Source organism: Podarcis vaucheri (genome assembly GCF_965113315.1).
Source record: "Podarcis vaucheri genome assembly, chromosome: 6".
NCBI classification, from domain to species: domain Eukaryota; kingdom Metazoa; phylum Chordata; class Lepidosauria; order Squamata; family Lacertidae; genus Podarcis; species Podarcis vaucheri.
The window spans coordinates 106,892,227-106,908,816 of NC_138764.1; the positions used below are offsets into that span (position 1 = coordinate 106,892,227).

General features: G+C 54.3%; 3 protein-coding genes across 3 annotated transcripts in view; 2 read left to right on the plus strand and 1 right to left on the minus strand.

Moving 5' to 3' along the window:
- Window positions 1–16,590, plus strand: part of PCIF1 (phosphorylated CTD interacting factor 1) — a 144,664-nt gene that overhangs the window by 21,703 nt on the left and 106,371 nt on the right. The gene's annotated exons all lie outside the window — the stretch shown is intronic.
- On the plus strand, window positions 4,917–11,563 carry SNX21 (sorting nexin family member 21). Its single transcript, XM_082226341.1, has 4 exons — window positions 4,917–5,034; window positions 7,954–8,258; window positions 9,272–9,426; window positions 10,247–11,563. Exons 1-4 carry the CDS (start codon window positions 5,009–5,011, stop codon window positions 10,916–10,918), a joined length of 1,158 nt encoding a protein of 385 aa, XP_082082467.1. The 5' UTR covers window positions 4,917–5,008; the 3' UTR covers window positions 10,919–11,563.
- ACOT8 (acyl-CoA thioesterase 8) lies at window positions 11,469–16,485 on the minus strand. Its single transcript, XM_082226410.1, has 6 exons — window positions 16,310–16,485; window positions 14,629–14,765; window positions 13,493–13,718; window positions 12,586–12,743; window positions 11,945–12,136; window positions 11,469–11,821 (listed from the first exon to the last, which is right to left on the minus strand). Exons 1-6 carry the CDS (start codon window positions 16,462–16,464, stop codon window positions 11,703–11,705), a joined length of 987 nt encoding a protein of 328 aa, XP_082082536.1. The 5' UTR covers window positions 16,465–16,485; the 3' UTR covers window positions 11,469–11,702.

The window sequence follows — 16,590 nt, forward strand, 5'->3', positions numbered from 1 at the left end:
ATTCTCTGGTTGGCCTCTGTTATTTTCTCCTCCCGATGGAGAACCTGCAAAGGACTCTATAAGGGCTCTTGTGTCCCCCATAAGGGAATAAGGGCAGATTTACGTTTATTACACCCTGATGACTTCCTTGTGGAAGCAAATCCCCCAGTTTAGTTCTGTGCTGCATGAAGAGGTCATTGCTTTTCCCTGTCCTGAATCTCCCGACATTCATTGGGCGCCCCTCAGTTCCCGTGTTAGGAGAGAGGGAGGAAAATTTCTCTCTATCCACTGCAGGAATTTGAAACTTCTATCATGCGGCCTCTGAACGAAAAAGTCCCAAACATGGCAAAGAGGAGCCACTCCGTCCCCCTTATTCAGCACAGAAAGATTGGGAGGGCCAGGTCTTTATGGGAAATGGAGTCTTGATAGCACTAGGATGGAAGAACAAGGAAATCTCAACAAAAGAACTGTGGCAAGAGAAATTGATGAACTATGCAGAACTGGCTAAATTGACATATAAATTGCGGGACAAGGACAACTGTGGCTTTAAGGAAGAAAGGGAGCTTTTTGCAAATTACCTAAAAGGACAACAAAATGAATTGGACTCCTTGGCAGGTTTTGAATAAACATGCACAAATTTATTGATTGTTAATATATTAGATAGATAATATAAGGATTTATACATTTTTACAGTATGCAGAGAACAATATGTGACGAGAAATCAGAGAAAGGAGCTGAGGGAAGTCTGGGGGGGGACTTGATAGGGAGGTGGGAAAGAAAAAGGGGGGAAATAATGAATATAATATGTTTTGATATTTTGATATGTTGAAATTGTTAATTTTTTAAAAAAAAACTTTTTAAAAATGGAGACCATTTTCCACAGCAGCCAACTCTTCGTCTATGTTATTCCAGATGCTGTAATAAATGGAAATCTGCCCTTATTCCCTTATGGGGGACACAAGAGCCCTTATAGAGTCCTTTGCAGGATCTCCATCAGTAGGAGAAAAGAACAGAGGCCAACCAGAGAATATGGAGAAGCAAAGCAGCTAGTAAGCCTGATCTTTATTGATCTGTTGCAACAGGGTCCTCACTCACCACACACAGGAGGGAGAAGGAACCCAGAACAATGGCACGCAAGGCCTTATATAGACATTTTAAATTGCCCGCCCTGGAGTCCAAGACCACCCCCAGAAACATCATACCTACATCACAGAAAAGGCAGGCTAAAGCAGAAATCTGAGCACCTTGTTTATCTCCTGTCTGGCAGGTTACCTGTTAATGCTTACTTGCTTGGATACCCTGGGGAGCCTGGCCAGTCTTTTGTAATGATAAATACTTTTAGTTCCTGAGTCAGGTTACAGACATACCCTTAAGACAGGATTTGTGAAGGAAAAGACAATGGGGAGGATTGTCCATTTTCCTTTGACTTTGTAGAGAAAACATTCGGTCAGTTTGGGAGCCAAAATGGCTTCATGGCTGTTTTCCTGTGCTGTTTCAGACATGTGGTTTATATATTTATGTACGTGTTTGCTTGGTACATTTATGAACATTTAGTATATATATATAAGACCTTATTTTTTATATTTAAATGCACATGACAACTGAAAGGGAAGGGAGAAAAGAGCTCCCCTAGCTAGTAGCCACTAGGGAGCCTTATCGTCCTCTGTGAATTTGTCCACTTCTCTTTTAAGCCATCAAGTGGGCCATCAAGACCTCCTATTGGAGTTCCATGGGTTAACTAGGAGCTGTGTGAACAATCACTTTCTTTTCTCTGTCCTGAATCTTCCAATGGACAGCTTCATTGGGTGGCCACGAGTTCCAGTGCCGGGAAGAGAAAAACTATTCTCCAAGCACAATATTATTTATAGAGGCTCACTGGTGTACACAGGAGAAAGGGAGGTACCCTGTTGAAGTGTGGTGAGGCAGCGCGGTGTAGTGGTTAGAGCGTCAGACTAAGACCTGGGAGACCAGGGTTTGAGCCTCCACCTGGCCATGAAGCTTTTAATATTTGATGAATCATTGTATTTAATTATTTTGCTGGAAGCCGCCCAGAGTGGCTGGGGAAACCCAGCCAGATGAACAGGGTATAAATACTAAATAATAATAATAATAATAATAGCTCATCAGGGCTCATCAGTCCCTCCCTTTCAGCCTAACCTCCTTCACAGGGCAGGTGAGGATTCATCGAGGAGGGGGAGACCCTCCTGGAGCTCCTTGGAGATGACATATAAATGCAATAAGATAAATAAATTTAGAGAAAAACAATGCAAGGTTTAGGGCACTTCGAAAAACCCATTTCTTGCTGCGTAGGTTTTTGTCGATGACGGTCCGGCCCCCCAGCTTCCTGCCCTCCTGCCATAAGGAAGCTTCTGCTTCTATTTTCCAGGCGTCACCAGAGAGTGACTGATCTTGGGGAGAAAAGGCAGGTAAGTCACGGAAGGTGAGCAAACGCATCTCGAGCCCCGGGGGTCCCTCCTTCCCATCAGCAGCGCCCGCTTGGCCCCGGGGTCTTGGGTGCCAGGCGGCGCGCACGGCCCTGGCACTGAAATCTGTGGGTGCCCGGCCCCTTGGTGGGGATTTTGGTGGGTGCTGGGGGCACCCGGGGAATCGTCGCCCGCGCTTCCAGCCCTGCGGCTCCGTGCCGCGGAATTCCTTTGTTGCCTTCGCGCTGCGCCCTCCCCAAATCTCAGGGCGCGTCTGTGATTTCTCCGCGCCGTCTCCAAGGGGCGCATCGGGAAAGGGAGCCCCCCGCCGGGGCGCACGCCTCTCCGGCTCCCGGGCGCGGGCGGCGGCGGGGGCGGCGCTTCCTTCCCGGCGCGCGGGGGGAGCCGAGGGAGAGGCCGGCCACGGAGAGCCGGGAGGCGGCGGCTGGAGGAGGAGGAGGAGGAGCCGCAGCCCGAGCGGCCATCGCAGGAGGAGGAGGAGGAGGAGGAGGACGGAGACGCCGGCGCCCCCAGCCGCCTTTGCCTCCAGGTGAGCAGCCCCCGGGGAACTGCCCGCTCGCCAAGAGCCGGGGGGGGACCGGACGGGGGTCCCCCAGCCTGCTCCCCCCCCCAGCCGGGCTGAATCCGCGGCAGGGCGAGCTGCAAGCGCGCTTCCTCCGGGCATGTGCAGAGCGCGCATCCTTTTGCGCGCAATCTTCTTCGCCGCGCGCGCCCTCCGGAGTCCTCGCCCGCCGAGCGCCCGGACCTTTTTCCCGGACGGGGCCGCGGCCCGGGCCTGCGATGGGTGGGGCTGCGCGAAAGGGGCCCCGGAGCATGTGCAGAGTGCCCCCTGCCGACTGACCCTACGCGCTTTCTGGGGCGGAGGGTTTCCAGGGCAGGGCTGCGCCCCTGTGCCTTTGGCAATACCTGCCAAAGAAAGTGGGGCGGGGGGTAGTTTGCGCCCCCCACCCACCCTCCTGCCCCTGGGGGGGGGAGGGCAAGGCCCGCCCTGGCACCTGCCGCCCCAGAGCAAGATGGGCTGGGCTTTCATGTGTTTTATTTACTGTTTATGACATTTGTTACGTTGGCAATTATGTAAATCTTGTCAGCCGCCTTGAGCGTTGTTTTAACCATGGAAAGGCAGCATGCAGAAAATATGATGATGAGCTGGAAGAGCCGGGCGTGCCTTGCCTCACCTGTGCGTGCCCTGGGGCTGAGGTACCTTGGCATCACGTCGAGGCCCCAGGTTGCCCCTGTGGGTGCTCAGCTTCCAGCTGCTCCCTTGGGACAAGAACCAGGAAACCTCTGGGGACGGGAGGGCGCTGAGTGCCAGTCTTGTTTTGCTGTTCCTCGCTGGGTGTGCATGGGGCGGGTCTTCTCCCATGCCAGGCAGAATGCCTCAGGCTAGCTCTCTCCCTTCCTTCTATATCCAGTACCCTCTGCAGAGAGACCCTCTCTCTGGCTTTCAAAACAAAGGGCAGAAAAAACCCACAACTGTGTTAGCAGCATTAAGAGAAATTAAACAGTGTCAATAAGTTTTGATGGATGCAATCATACTGAATGCTTTAGTTTTTGTAAAAACGCAGGGATTTATGATATGTAAAATGAACTGTGGAAAGAGAAACAAAATAAAAAAATTCCTTCCAGTAGCACCTTAGAGACCAACTAAGTTTGTTATCGGTATGAGCTTTCGTGTGCATGCACACTTCTTCAGATACACTTTGCATGCACACGAAAGCTCACACCAATAACAAACTTAGTTGGTCTCTAAGGCAGTGTTTCCCAACCGGTGTTCCGCGGCACACTAGTGTGCCGTGAGACACCGGCTGGTGTGCCGTGGGAGGGAGGCGGGCGAGTCGGGCGGCGAGAGGCGGCGGCGGCGAGGATCCGCGTCGAGCCGGGGGCGGCTCCGCGGTGGTGGTGCCGAGCGGCGGGGCAGCGCGCGCAAAAGGGAGGAGCGCGAGACAGCGGAGGAGGAGGCCGGCATGTCCGGGCAGCAGCAGCAACAGCAGCAGCAGCAACTCCCGGCGACGGCTCCTCCTCCGCCCGCTATCGCCGCCACCACCACAACAGCCGCCGCCGCCTCAGCTGCCGCCGTCCCTCAGTCCCTCGCTCTGCTGCCTCCTCCCACCCCGGCAAGGGGAAGGGAAAAAACGTTCACTTTTGTGCGTCCCTCCCGGCGTGACGCTGCGCGCTGACGTCACGGGGCGGGGCTTTAATGGTGGTGTGCCGCGAGATTTTTTTCCGGTAAACAGGTGTGCCGTTGCCCAAAAACGTTTGGGAAACACTGCTCTAAGGTGCTGCTGGAAGAATTTTTTTTATTTTGTTTCGACTACGGCAGACCAACACGGCTACCTACTTGTACATGGAAAGAGAAGAAGTCATTGATATCCTAAAAATGAGTATTTTAAATTGTCAAACAGAAACTATAATGAGAATATATATATATAGAAAATATAGAAAAGCCCCACAAAGCAAGGATTCCTCATCTTGTTTCATTTTGTTGCGTTGCATTTATATCTCCAAGGAGCTCAAGGGGGGGGGGGTGCGTGGTCCTCCCCTCTTCCCTGTTTAATCCCTGCAACAACCCGGTGAGGCGCGTCAGGATGGGAGGCAGCGACTGGCCACCAAGGTGAGCTGCATGCCTGTATTGGGCTTTGAGCCCTGGGCTCTCCCAAGTCCTAGTCCAAAACCCTAACTGGCACACTGCATTGGCTCTAATTATTATGGGCTTTCGAAACCACTTTTTAGGGCACAGTTGCCCCTCCAAAATAGTGCACAAGGCACCATGAGAAACACAATGGTCACAAAATATTAAAAATTAAGCTATTGTCCAGTTAAGACCATGTCACACCCCCTTAAAATGGAGCACCATGAACAGCCATTATTAATAAAGCAGCAGTTAATGCAGAGCAGACTGAAATGAAAATGGTTTGCATATTCTTGTCAAAAACTTCCAAAACAAGGCCGGCGGGGAGGGTTGCGCAAGAGCACCATTAAGTGCAGGGCAGCTGCTGCCACACCCCCCCCCAGACCCTGACCCTCACATCTGGCAGCTTTCTTTATCCTACAGGCAGGCCTCCTTGGCCGAATGCAAAAGCCCAGGCAGTCTTGTAGGGGGCACAGGGTGGGACAGGGCAAGCTGCAGCCCTCCAGATGTTGGCTGGGCTTGATGGGAGCGGGAGCCCAAAGAACATCTGCAGGGCCACAGGAGCCTCGCCCTAAAAGAGTTTAGGGCTTTAGAAGCCTAAATTGGGTCCCAAAGTGAAGGAGGCAGCCCGTGTAACTGTAGTGAATTGATGTGGCGCGAGGCCCCAACAAGCACTTTCGCTGCCATATTCCCACATTGGACTAGATGACCCTTGGGGGTCCCTTCCAGCTCTGCAATTCTGAGATCTGATGAATCTGTGATGTTGGTGTTTCCAAACTGTCTTCCAAGGCAGAGTGGACATCGCAGTGTCCGGAGTGGGCACAAGGTAAATCAGGATCTGCTTGTGGACCTTTGAGGGATTAACTGACTTCTAATAATATAAGCATAGCAAGTAAAAACTATATGAGGGCTGTTCACTTTTCACCCCGTGTTTCTTTCCCGTAAAATATGGATGCCAACTGGCTACCTTGTCTTGAGAGTTTTGCATTCCAAATCCCTGATCAGGTGCAAGATTGGCAATTCTCTGCGCAGACAATTCCAGTGCATGGTTTATGGAGAAGAGTAGCTAACGGGATCCATTCCCCCAGAGACCTTTTTGCAGCTGGCTCTGGTTGGTGGATTGTGGAGTTTCAGCAAAACCACGGAGCAGATCCCACATGCCGGAAGTCTGTCTTAGAGTCACCCAGCCTGGATGCAGACAGAGCAGGTATCACAGAGAGTCCTGTTTTCTCCAGAAGCATCCCTGGCCACCGATTCCTGCCCTGAGAGTACCAAATCCAGGACCACCCCTAAACCGTGTAAACCCCCCCCCATGCAACTCCCATGTAAGACAGGTTGCACAACTCCATCCAGATCAGTGCACCCACATCAGTGGGTTTCCCCACCCAAATCCATCCCCAAACAGCTCCAGAAACTTCTTGTTCTGAACTTCTATCGCCTCCCTGGCTTAACGGCAGAAACAAGTGGAGCTGCTTGTCACCTGCTGACAGGTGACACCGCAGCCCAGCAAACCTCCAGGTGACTCACTCAGCCGTTTCCCATAGGTCACTGGCTCCCAAAGTGGAGAATACTGCCCGCTGGGGGTGCCAAGAGGCGAGGGAGCCGGCACCGGAGGTGGTGATTTAAGATGCCTGCCTGCTAAGAGACTTGAAACCAGACATTGGGAACCTGCGATCCCGTCATTGAGGCCACCCACCACATTAAGAATTTACTGAACAACCGTTACTCCGTGTGGAACCTAAGACTCTTAATCTCTCTCAGACTTTGAAAAGCTGATCTCCCTGGATCAAGTTCATCAGTTTTGTTGAATCAATTGAACTAAATTTTGTCCCAAGACAAAAATGTTTATTTTGAGATTTTGCGCTCTTTTTCTGCATAAGGGGTGTCTCTTAAGCTTTGTGGGAGCAGCTTGAGGAATCTGTTAGGGTCCCTTCCTTAGCTCCCCACCACAGGCCCATAGAGCAAGAGGACTGAGGTGGGTCACAAAGGAAGTGCCACAGAATGGCCTGTGGGCCAAGACTTCATACAGGTCAGTCCAACCTGGAGAACTGTCTCTGAAGTTAGTCCACGGCTGGTGCCTTACTCCACAATTTCTCTCCTTTGTGCATCCAGGTACATCTTCACTGTGTTGGAGGAGAAGCCATGTAGTTGGTACCTAGAAGCACATGTGGTGGGGCTGCTCAAACGTGGCTGAATTTTGGAAAGAGGTGTTTGCCAAGTTCTCTTGGATAACGAAACAAATTATTACTCCCATCTTTCCACCTGGCGCTTTGGAGCCTGCATGTGGAAACAGAACGGGAGTCGAAAAGTACTTACTTCGCATCTCTTAACAGCAGGCTGGGAAGACCTTTAATCTTAATAGTTTGGATTGCTGGTATTCAAGAGTTTGGCAAACGGCCCTTCTTGAGTATCTAAAAGGCGGAGTTTGGATCACCGTTTGTGAAATGTATGGCATGGTCTTACTTCTTACAGAGGTATTGCAGCATGTGGAAGCTCCGTGCCATCAGAACAGGCATCTGTCTGGCTCATTTAGGACTATGTAGAACCTTCATACTCAATAATGATGGAACTCACAGGCAGAGAATACTTTTATTTTTATGAATCTTTATTATTTGCAAAGGGAATCTTTGTACGAGTCCATACTTTTACTACCCCCCTTTGAAGCTGCGCTGGGTCTTTGTACTTTGTCCTTTTGGGGTGTGACGCTTTATGGGCTTAAATCTCTGTTTTCTTTTTGTTACATTTTCACTTTTCTGTGTGCGTTGAGAAGCCAATAATATATATAAGGAAGTGCTAAAGAGGGAAGCAGAGAAACTAGGCTCCGCTGGGGAAACCCCAGCCCCATGGCGTGGGGGGGGGAGGCCTGCTGAGAGTGACCCAACTGCCTCTTCTTCCCTGCAGGGCTCCCCCCCCCCCCGGCATCTCCATGGCCTCCCGCATCCTGCACCGCCTGCGGCATGCCCTGACCGGAGAGGGCGAGCGGGACGGCCTGGCAGGCTGCAGCTCGGAAGCGGAAGAGTTCCCAGAAAGCTCCGAGCTGGAGGATGACACTGAGGGCCTCTCCACGCGGCTCAGCGGGACGCTGAGTTTCACCAGCAACGATGAGGAGGAGGAGGGAGAGGAAGAGGACGACGAGGACATTGGCGTGGCTGGGCAAGGGCAACCCCCAGAGCCAGACCTGCTGGGCGAAGACACAGAGGATGCTGGTAGGGCCCTGGAGCTGGCAGCAGGGAGGGTGGTTTGCGGGCACATGGTCAGTGTGCAGGTGCATAGGAGAGCACATTGGGCAGGGGCTTACAGTTAAGGGAACTGCCTGCACCCGAAATGGGAAGGAGCCAAGGGGCCCTCTCCACTATTATTTATTATGCCAGCCAATGTTCAGCCCCTTCAGAAGCGACTAGCACACTGGCAGGAAGATCACTCACAGGTGCGACGCTACGGAACACTGTGTACGGTTTTGGTCGCCTCGCCCCCAAAAGGATGCTGTAGAGCTGGAAACGGTTCAGAGGAGGGCAGCCAAGAAGATCCAGGGGATGGAGGGACTCCCCTATGAAGGGGCTTTTTAGAGAGAAGGCGAGCAAGAGGTCACATGGTGGAAGTGAGGCAGAGCAGGGAAATCGGATAGAGAAGTCTTTGCCTTCCTCTCTCAGAACACTAGTGTGGTGTAGTGGTTAACAGCGGTAGTCTCGTAATCTGGGGAACCGGGTTCGTGTCTCCGCTCCTCCACATGCAGCTGCTGGGTGACCTTGGGCCAGTCACACTTCTCTGAAGTCTCTCAGCCCCACTCACATCACAGAGTGTTTGTTGTGGGGGAGGAAGGAAAGGAGATTGTGAGCCACTTTGAGACTCCTTCTGGTAGTGATAAAGCAGGATATCAAATCCAAACTCTTCTTCTTCACTAGAACTCGGGGGGCTTTAAAAGTGGACTAGACAAATTCAGGGAGAAAGAATTGCTTCTGAATCCCAGGAGTGGAGCGTGTGGCTCGTGCTCAGATTCTGCCTGTGGGTTTCCTAAAACGGGCATCTGGTTGGCCACTGGGAGAAGAAGATGGCCTGATCCTGCAAGTTCTTCTTCTGTGTTTGGTCCCAGCTCTTCTCCATGCCAGTAACAGGAGTCATCAAATCTTCAGCTCGAGCTCTTGCCCACCAGGAAGCAGGGACCCCCCCCCCCCGAGCTTGACATCTGCTTTCTTCCTTTTCTCCCCCCCCCCCGCTGCAGAGCACAGCCCCCCAACGGAGCGCAGGGGCAGCAACCTGCTCACCCGGCAGCTGCAGGAGCTCTGGAGGAAATCGCGGGGCAGCTTCGTGCCCCAGCGCCTCCTGTTCGAGGTCACCAGCGCCAACGTGGTCAGCGAGCGGAACTCCAAGTACGTGGTGAGTGAGATGGCGGTGGGGGGAAAGGAAGGAAACACCCCCCCCCAGCCTGGGAAAGTACCTGGGATTAGAGGAGCAGCAAAAACAAGACGGGAGAAGGGCCCAACATCTAGAGGGAGGGATATTGTAGAGAGAAGCTGCCTCTCCTGGCCTTAAGCCAGCCAAATGCCCATTGGGGTCCGTCCCCCCCGCCTCAGGCAGTTCCAACTCTACAACCTGGAGAAAAGGTTACTTCTGGGTCTGTTACTTCTGGGTCGCTGTGGAGCGCAACCCAAAAATATTTAAGCTGAAGCGTTTTCATCCCGAGGTATGACTGTATCTGACTTTTAGAAGACATCTGAAGGCAGCATTGTTTAGGGGAGTTTTTAATGTTTGATGTGTTTTTAATATTCTCCTGGGAGCCGCCCAGAGTGGCTGGGGAAACCCAGCCAGATGGGCGGGGTATACTGTAAATATTATTATTATTATTCTAAGGAAGACTGGAGTTGCCTCTTCTCGCACCCGCCATGCCTTATTGGGGGGGGGGGCGATGTCTTGTAGGGTGCCTGGCCCTGACTATTTTCTCTTTTTCCTTGTGCTGCTACGGTCTGGGCAGAAGAGCCTCAGGTAACTTCCCCATGGCTGCCTCCGCTTCACCTGCCTGGCTTTCCCAGCCCTTCCCTTGCTGCTTGGGGATCTGTCTGCGGAAGGGGGGAGGTAGGGTCACGCAGCGGGAAGCCTCCCTGTTTGTCTTGCTGCGGGGTGGGGAGGGGGTTACTGGATTCTGTCCCTTTCTGGGCAGCCCCTCTCACCGCTGCCCCCTCCCTGTCCCACCCCACAGCTCTACACCATCTACTTGATCCGCGCGGGGCAGTTCGACAAAGCGCCCGCCTGTATCTCCCGCCGCTACTCTGACTTTGAGCGGCTAAACCGCCACCTGCGCCAGCGCTTCTGCGGCGACATGGCGGGCGTCTCCTTCCCCCGGAAGCGGCTGCGGCGAAACTTTGCGGCCGAGACCATCGCCAAGCGCAGCCGCGCCTTTGAGCAGTTCCTGTCCCACCTGCACTCGCTGCCAGAGATCCGGCGCTCGGCCGACTACCTGGAGTTCTTCTTCCTGCGTGACCTGCAGGCGGCGCAGAGCCTGACATGCTCCGGGAGGTACCCAGAGGCCCTGGCCACCTGGGCCAACGCCCACCAGCTGCAGGAGAGGCTGGGCGCCTGCCGCTCGGGCCACTTCCTGCTGACGCTGGCCGGCCTGGCCGTCTGCCACCAGGAGCTGGGCCAGGCTGGGGAGGCGCACGCGGCCTGCGAACGGGCCCTGTGTCTCCTGGAGGCGCAGGACAGTCACCCGCTGCTGGCCCCCTTCCTGCAGGCCCACATCCGCCTCTCCTGGGTGCTGGGCAGGGACAAGCGCCAGGCAGAGGCCCGGCTGCAGCGACTGCAGGAGGCCGGCGGGGCAGAGATGCACCCACCCACCCTGAAGGAACTGCTCATCAAACAGCCCCTGCCCTGAGGAGGCCGGCTGGCTTCACTTTGGATCCTGGGAGGGGAGCAGCCCAGGCAGAAACCGGACCGTTGTTTTAGGGCACAGTGAACTCGTCCCTCCCGAGGACCACCGTGCTTCCGCGAGGAACAGCCGCCAGGGCTGTTTATTTGGGGCTCCGTAGAGGAATTAGATGCCTCCCTGGCTTCTGAAAGGGACTTCTTTGTAATACTTGAATGCCTCTAGGAGGAAAGGGATAGCAGCATCCGCCTGCTGTGTTTGTCTGACACTAATAGCTGTTACGGTAGGCAGAGGGGCACAGCTCCTCCCCCCAAGTGGAAGCCTGGGCGTCTCCAGAGGTGGGTGGTGGTGCTGTTGCTGCTAGTTGGGGTCCCAGCCTACTGGGGAGAGGGGAGCTGAGGTTCCAGCCCCCAGGCTGAAAAAGGGAAGCTTTTAGAGTGGTTCCCAGGGAAGAGGGGCTGCCTGCTTCTGCCTCTTGCAATGGGGCAGGGCGTCAAAGGGAAATCGGGTGGAAACCAGGTCCCTCCCTCCCTCCCTTGCAGCCTCAGGAGACCAGAGCCTTGGAGGGAGGGGCTGCTGCCCCTTTATTAGCGACAGGGAAAGCCAAGGGCCAGTCTTGTACCTCCCTTCACCCAATAAAAAGGATGCTTGTCAGTGCTTCTGTTTGTGGGTCTCTGTGCAAAAGCCGCCCAGACCAGCTGGCTTCCCTCTGCTGCCGTTCCAGCACGAGGCCTGCAGGGCCTGCCCAAGTCCACGGGGGCCGCGCCTCTGAGCAGGACCGCTCTCTTCCTCGCTACAGCTTGCTGCTGGAGGGCTGCTCCTTCACGCGGATGACGCCTTCCTGGGCGCAGCTGGCAGCCAAGACGCCGTCCCTGCGCCACAGGCGCCCGTGCACCAGGCCCCGGGACCCCCCTGCGTGTCAGAGAGAGGAGGAGGAGGGCGGTGGCTGAGGACTGTCTGCTGTGACGCAGAACAGCCCTCAGGCGTCTCTTCCCCGCACAGCCCCCCCCCCCACGCTCCCTGCCTGGCACCTACCTGCCCAGGGGCTCTCGCACTCGTACAGCATCCAGTGGTCGGCTCTGAAGGGGGCGTGGAACCACATGGAGTGGTCCAGGGAGACCATGAAGCTGACCCTGTAGTGCTGGTGGGGGAAGAGGGCCGTCTGCAGGAAGGCGTAGTCCGAGATGTAGGCGGCCACACAGCAATGCAGCTTCATGTCACATTCACCTGCAAAACAGACATCGCTGGCTGGAGCAGAGAGCAAGGCGCAGGGGGTGGGTAGCAGAGAGCCTGCTGAGGGGGTGATAGGGGTGCTGGGTGCCCCTGTACGAGCTGGAGAGGTGGCGGCGCAGCACTAGGTAAACGTGAAAGACCCAAATGATCTCCCAAAGCAAGTTCCTAGGCCTCAGCGTTGTGCAGCAATCTCTCCAGAGACAAAGCTCTAGAGTTCCAGGGCAGGAGCCTGCGTGTTCCACACATCCCTCCCCACCCCATAATTCTCCTCCCTTACCCCAAAATGTGTGTTTGGGTTTTTTGCTCTGTAAAAGAAATAAATTGAATACTGATTCAAGCGAAAGGATGCAGATTCACACGGATACTTGATTTAGAGGACTTTTCTGGGCCTCAGACCAATCCCTGGATGCTAATGGGGGTGGGGCAGGTACCAAAGAGCTTACCTATGTGGCCCCTGGCTCTCACCCACAAGAGCTGCTTGGGCTCCTGCGGTCTCCGGTGGAAGAAGTCTGGGGGGTTCACTGGCTTAATCTCGATGGGAACTTCTTGGGCCAGCATCTTGTTGAGCCCTTGCCTGTATCTGTCCAGAAGGTTTGGGTCCCTTTGAAAAAAGAGCAGACACGAGCAGTGAGCTGGCTGGGGGCAGAAGGGGGGCACCATTGCAGGCGAGCAGGAAGCCTTTGCCCACGGGTCCCAGGCAGCCTGGGAAATGTCCAGGGATGGAGCTGCAGCCCCAACACCACTGGGAGGGTCTGGAGGAAAATGGGGACAAGGGGGGGGGGCGGGTCTGGAGGAAAATGTTGGGCCTCATTCTCACTTACTCAGCCAGGCATACCAACCAACACTGGTAGAAGCAGGGCTTTTTTCCACCAGAACTCACTGGAGCCTTCTTACAAGACAACAAGGGAGGTGTTCACGGTGAACTCTGGCACCAGAAAAATAGCACTGGGTAGAAGCTGTCGTGGGCTAGAGGCAGAGCCCTCTCCCCTCCTGCAGTTTCCATCCTGGCTAGTCGCCATTGAGAGCCCTCACTTCCTGATCCCCTTTCAAGGCCACCCAAGTTGGTGGCCACCACTCCCTCTTGTGGGAAGGGGTTCCACAGACTAGCCTGGCCAACCCAAGTTTGCTGGAGCCGAACTACGAGCAAACGCAGAGCTGAGTTCAGTGCAGCTGCTCCAGGAAAGCCCATTGCCCTCCTGGAGGACACACTTTCCCCACATCACAGCTGGCTCCCTGGGCCAGGCAGGAGCCAAGGGCAAGGCTGGTAACTTCTGCCTCAGGAAGCTTCTCTCTGTATATGGCCAAGCGGACGGTCTTCTGGAAGAGAGGTGGGGACCCCGCGCCACTCACTGCAGGTACTTCTGGATGAGCTCTTCCTGGGTCAGCAGTTCCTCTGGAAGGGGCACGTCCGGCATGTGGAACTGGTGCTTGACGGGGCTGGGCTGGTCCTGCTGGAAGGAGGCCTGGCAAATGAGGATGGGCTTCCCATGCTGGATTGCCTTGACCGACCGCACCGAGAAGCTCTTCCCTGTGCGAGTGCGCTCCACCTGGTACAGAACCGGCACCGTGGGGTCCCCTGGAAGCAGGAAGGGCCTTGGGTCAGCTCACCTGCCGCCCCAGAAAGGGAGAGCGATGGGAGCATTATGGCTGCTATGCGAGCAAGCACTCGCTCTCTTGGTTTCTTCTCTATCTCCTTTTTTCCCCCATGCCAGAGATCAAGAGCAGCGCTCAGGCAGCTTCTGGGCTGTGCCCCGGAATAACAGTATGACAGTCAAACGTGGGTGGGCACGGCTGGGCTGGTGGGAGCAGCAGCAACTTCTGAAGTGCGAGGGGACAAAGTGCAGAATTTCCTCCCTCTGTTGTTTTCAGTCCCAGTCAGACCAAAAGTGGTGATGAACTGGGTCTGATGCCACCACCCGTACAGCTGCTGTTTCTGCTTCCTGGGACACTCTGGCTGCTAAGATGTGGCCTGTCTGGGCCTGGAAGGAGAAGCAGGAGCACCCCCCAGTGGCCAACAACACACAAACCATCATCCACTAAAAGCAGCAGGCTTAAGGCAAAAAAAAGTAGGTAGTACTTAGATGCTGCACTGAGGAATTAATGGGAATCACAGCTACAATGAGTAATTGTATTTACTGGTTTTGGGGGGATACTGAAAGGAGAGAGAGAGTAAGAACGTAAGACGAGCCTGCTGGATCATGCCAGTGGCCCATCTACTCCAGCAGTGGAATCTGTGTGACCGGAAACAGCCTCCCTTGGGTGACGAGATGTGGAGGTCCAGTAGCCACAAATGGCCATCTCCATCCATCACACCTTGCCTGTGAGCTTCCTTTGGATCTTTACCTGCCCACTGGTAACACTTTGGGTGTGGTTGTGTGAGTCATCACCTTCTACTGCCAGTTCTGCAGCTTACCAGGGTCTGCTTATAAAACGCTGCTCAGGAACTCCACCCTTCCCACCCCCTCCTTTCCCTAACCTGTTATTACCTGCTCTCACGAAGTAGCAATGCAACGAATGGACTTGTACATCTTCACTCACAGCCTTTGCAGCTGCCACCAAGGCCTGGCCCACTATCTGCCCACCGAAGAGTCGCCTTGTGACTGGCACCCAGTAGTGCCTCCCACTAGGAGAAAGGCAACAAAGTGAGGTTATTCCCCAAAAGATGGTACCTTTCTGTCTGCCCTGATTCCTGTTTTTTGTTTATTTTAGCATACTATAGGGTGGCTTGTGGGGACAAGGTGGATAGTGTGGAGTCAAGTCAGGCACACATAGTTCTTGTTCTCTGCATTGCAAATCAGAACCTTGCAGCCCACTCTCACAACTATCTGGGGTCAGGGTCCAGGACATTTGAATTTCTCCCAAAAGCAATTCCCAGCATGAAGCTTGGCTTGTTTTCAGAAAAGACAGGGAAGCAAGAGAGCCCATTTTGTTTCTTGTGTTATTCCAGACCAAGGGCCTGTCTTTCAAAGGGCAAAGCCACTCACTCAAGTTGTCACCCGTCAAAGAGGCATACTTGGGCTTTGCCACTTTGTGTGAGGTGGCCATTTTTGTTTCATTTGTTTGCAAGAGAGATATGAATCCATCGACAAGACTTTGATTACACTGTTGCCTTTGTTGCCTATGCTGTGGAAATAAAAGTACAGCCTGGCTGCTGGATCAAGAAGGCCCATCTAGCTCACTGTCCTGTTCTCACAGAGACCCCCACAGACAGAAGCACTGATAAGCAGCTGTCTTATGATCCTCATTACAGACAAAAATTTAAAGGGAGGCTTTTTTTTTAATCAAACAACCAAAAACATAAGAGCTTCGGTGCCATTTGGTGCTGCAAGATGGGAAGAAACCTTCCAGAAACATGGAAAAGAGAAAATTGAGGTCTCAATACAATAGCCATCTTCAACCATCTGAAGGGCCGTCCCATGGAAGATGGAGCTAACTTGCTTTCTGCAGGGGAGCAACCGATTGATTCAAATTGCATGAAAGGAGATTCTGAATAAACCTCAGGAAAAACTTTCCGACAGTAAGAACTGCTTGGCAGCGGCAGGATCTCCCTTGGGAAGGTGGTGGACTCTCCTTCCTTGGAGAGCTCTGTTTAGGGAAGTTGTTTATGTTTAATGCTGTATTGTGTTTTTAATATTCGGTTGGGAGCCGCCCAGCGTGGCTGGGGAAACCCAGCCTGATGGGCAGGGTATAAATAATAATTATTATAAACGGCCTCGGTCCAGTATACCTGAAGGAGCGTCTCCACACCCATCATTCTGCCCGGACGCTGAGGTCCAGTGCCAAGGGCCTTCTGGCGGTTCCCTCATTGTGAGAAGCAAAGCTACAGGGAACCAGGCAGAGGGCCTTCTCGGTGGTGGCACCCGCTCTATGGAACGCCCTCCCACTAGATGTCAAAGAGATAAACAACTACCTGACTTTTAGAAAACATCTGAGGCGGTCCTGTTTAGGGAAGCTTTTAATGAGTGATGTTGTAATGTCTTTTTAATCTCCTGCTGGAAACCGCCCAGAGTGGCTGGGGGTATAAATAACTTATTATTATTATTGACCCTGGGGGTCCCTTCCACCCCTACAATTCCGAGATTCTAGGTCCACACCCCCCAAGACGAAGGGCCCGGCCTGCGCGACTCCCTCCCCGCTTCCCGGCCGCCCTCCTCCGCCCCCGCTGACCGAAAGAGGTCCAAGTCCAGCTGCTCCAGGCTGAGGACGCTGGTGACCAGGACGCTGCGCAGGTCGCCCCCCTGCGAGGCCTCCTCCCCGCCCGCCTCGCCCTTCGCCTTCCGCTCGGGAGCCTCAGGCCGGCCGGGGTCCGCAGGCGACGCCATCTTGAACCGTCACCTGACAGGAGGCCGCCGGAAGTCCGGGCGGTCGAACCCGGACGCGCTCTCTGCCTCGCTCTCTCCCATTGGCTGCGGGGGGGGGTTGTGGCAGGCGGTCGCCCCGCCCACTCG

Coding starts and splice junctions, on each gene's coding strand:
- SNX21 (XM_082226341.1), top strand. CDS start 5,009: ATGGGAGGCAGCGACTGGCCACCAAG. Junction 8,259..9,271: donor CGAAGACACAGAGGATGCTG/GTAGGGCCCTGG, acceptor CCCCCGCTGCAG/AGCACAGCCCCCCAACGGAG. Junction 9,427..10,246: donor AGCGGAACTCCAAGTACGTG/GTGAGTGAGATG, acceptor CCCACCCCACAG/CTCTACACCATCTACTTGAT.
- ACOT8 (XM_082226410.1), bottom strand. CDS start 16,464: ATGGCGTCGCCTGCGGACCCCGGCCGGCCTGAGGCTCCCGAGCGGAAG. Junction 13,719..14,628: donor TTGCTACTTCGTGAGAGCAG/GTAATAACAGGT, acceptor TCCTGCTTCCAG/GGGACCCCACGGTGCCGGTT. Junction 12,137..12,585: donor GAGAGCCAGGGGCCACATAG/GTAAGCTCTTTG, acceptor TCTGTTTTGCAG/GTGAATGTGACATGAAGCTG.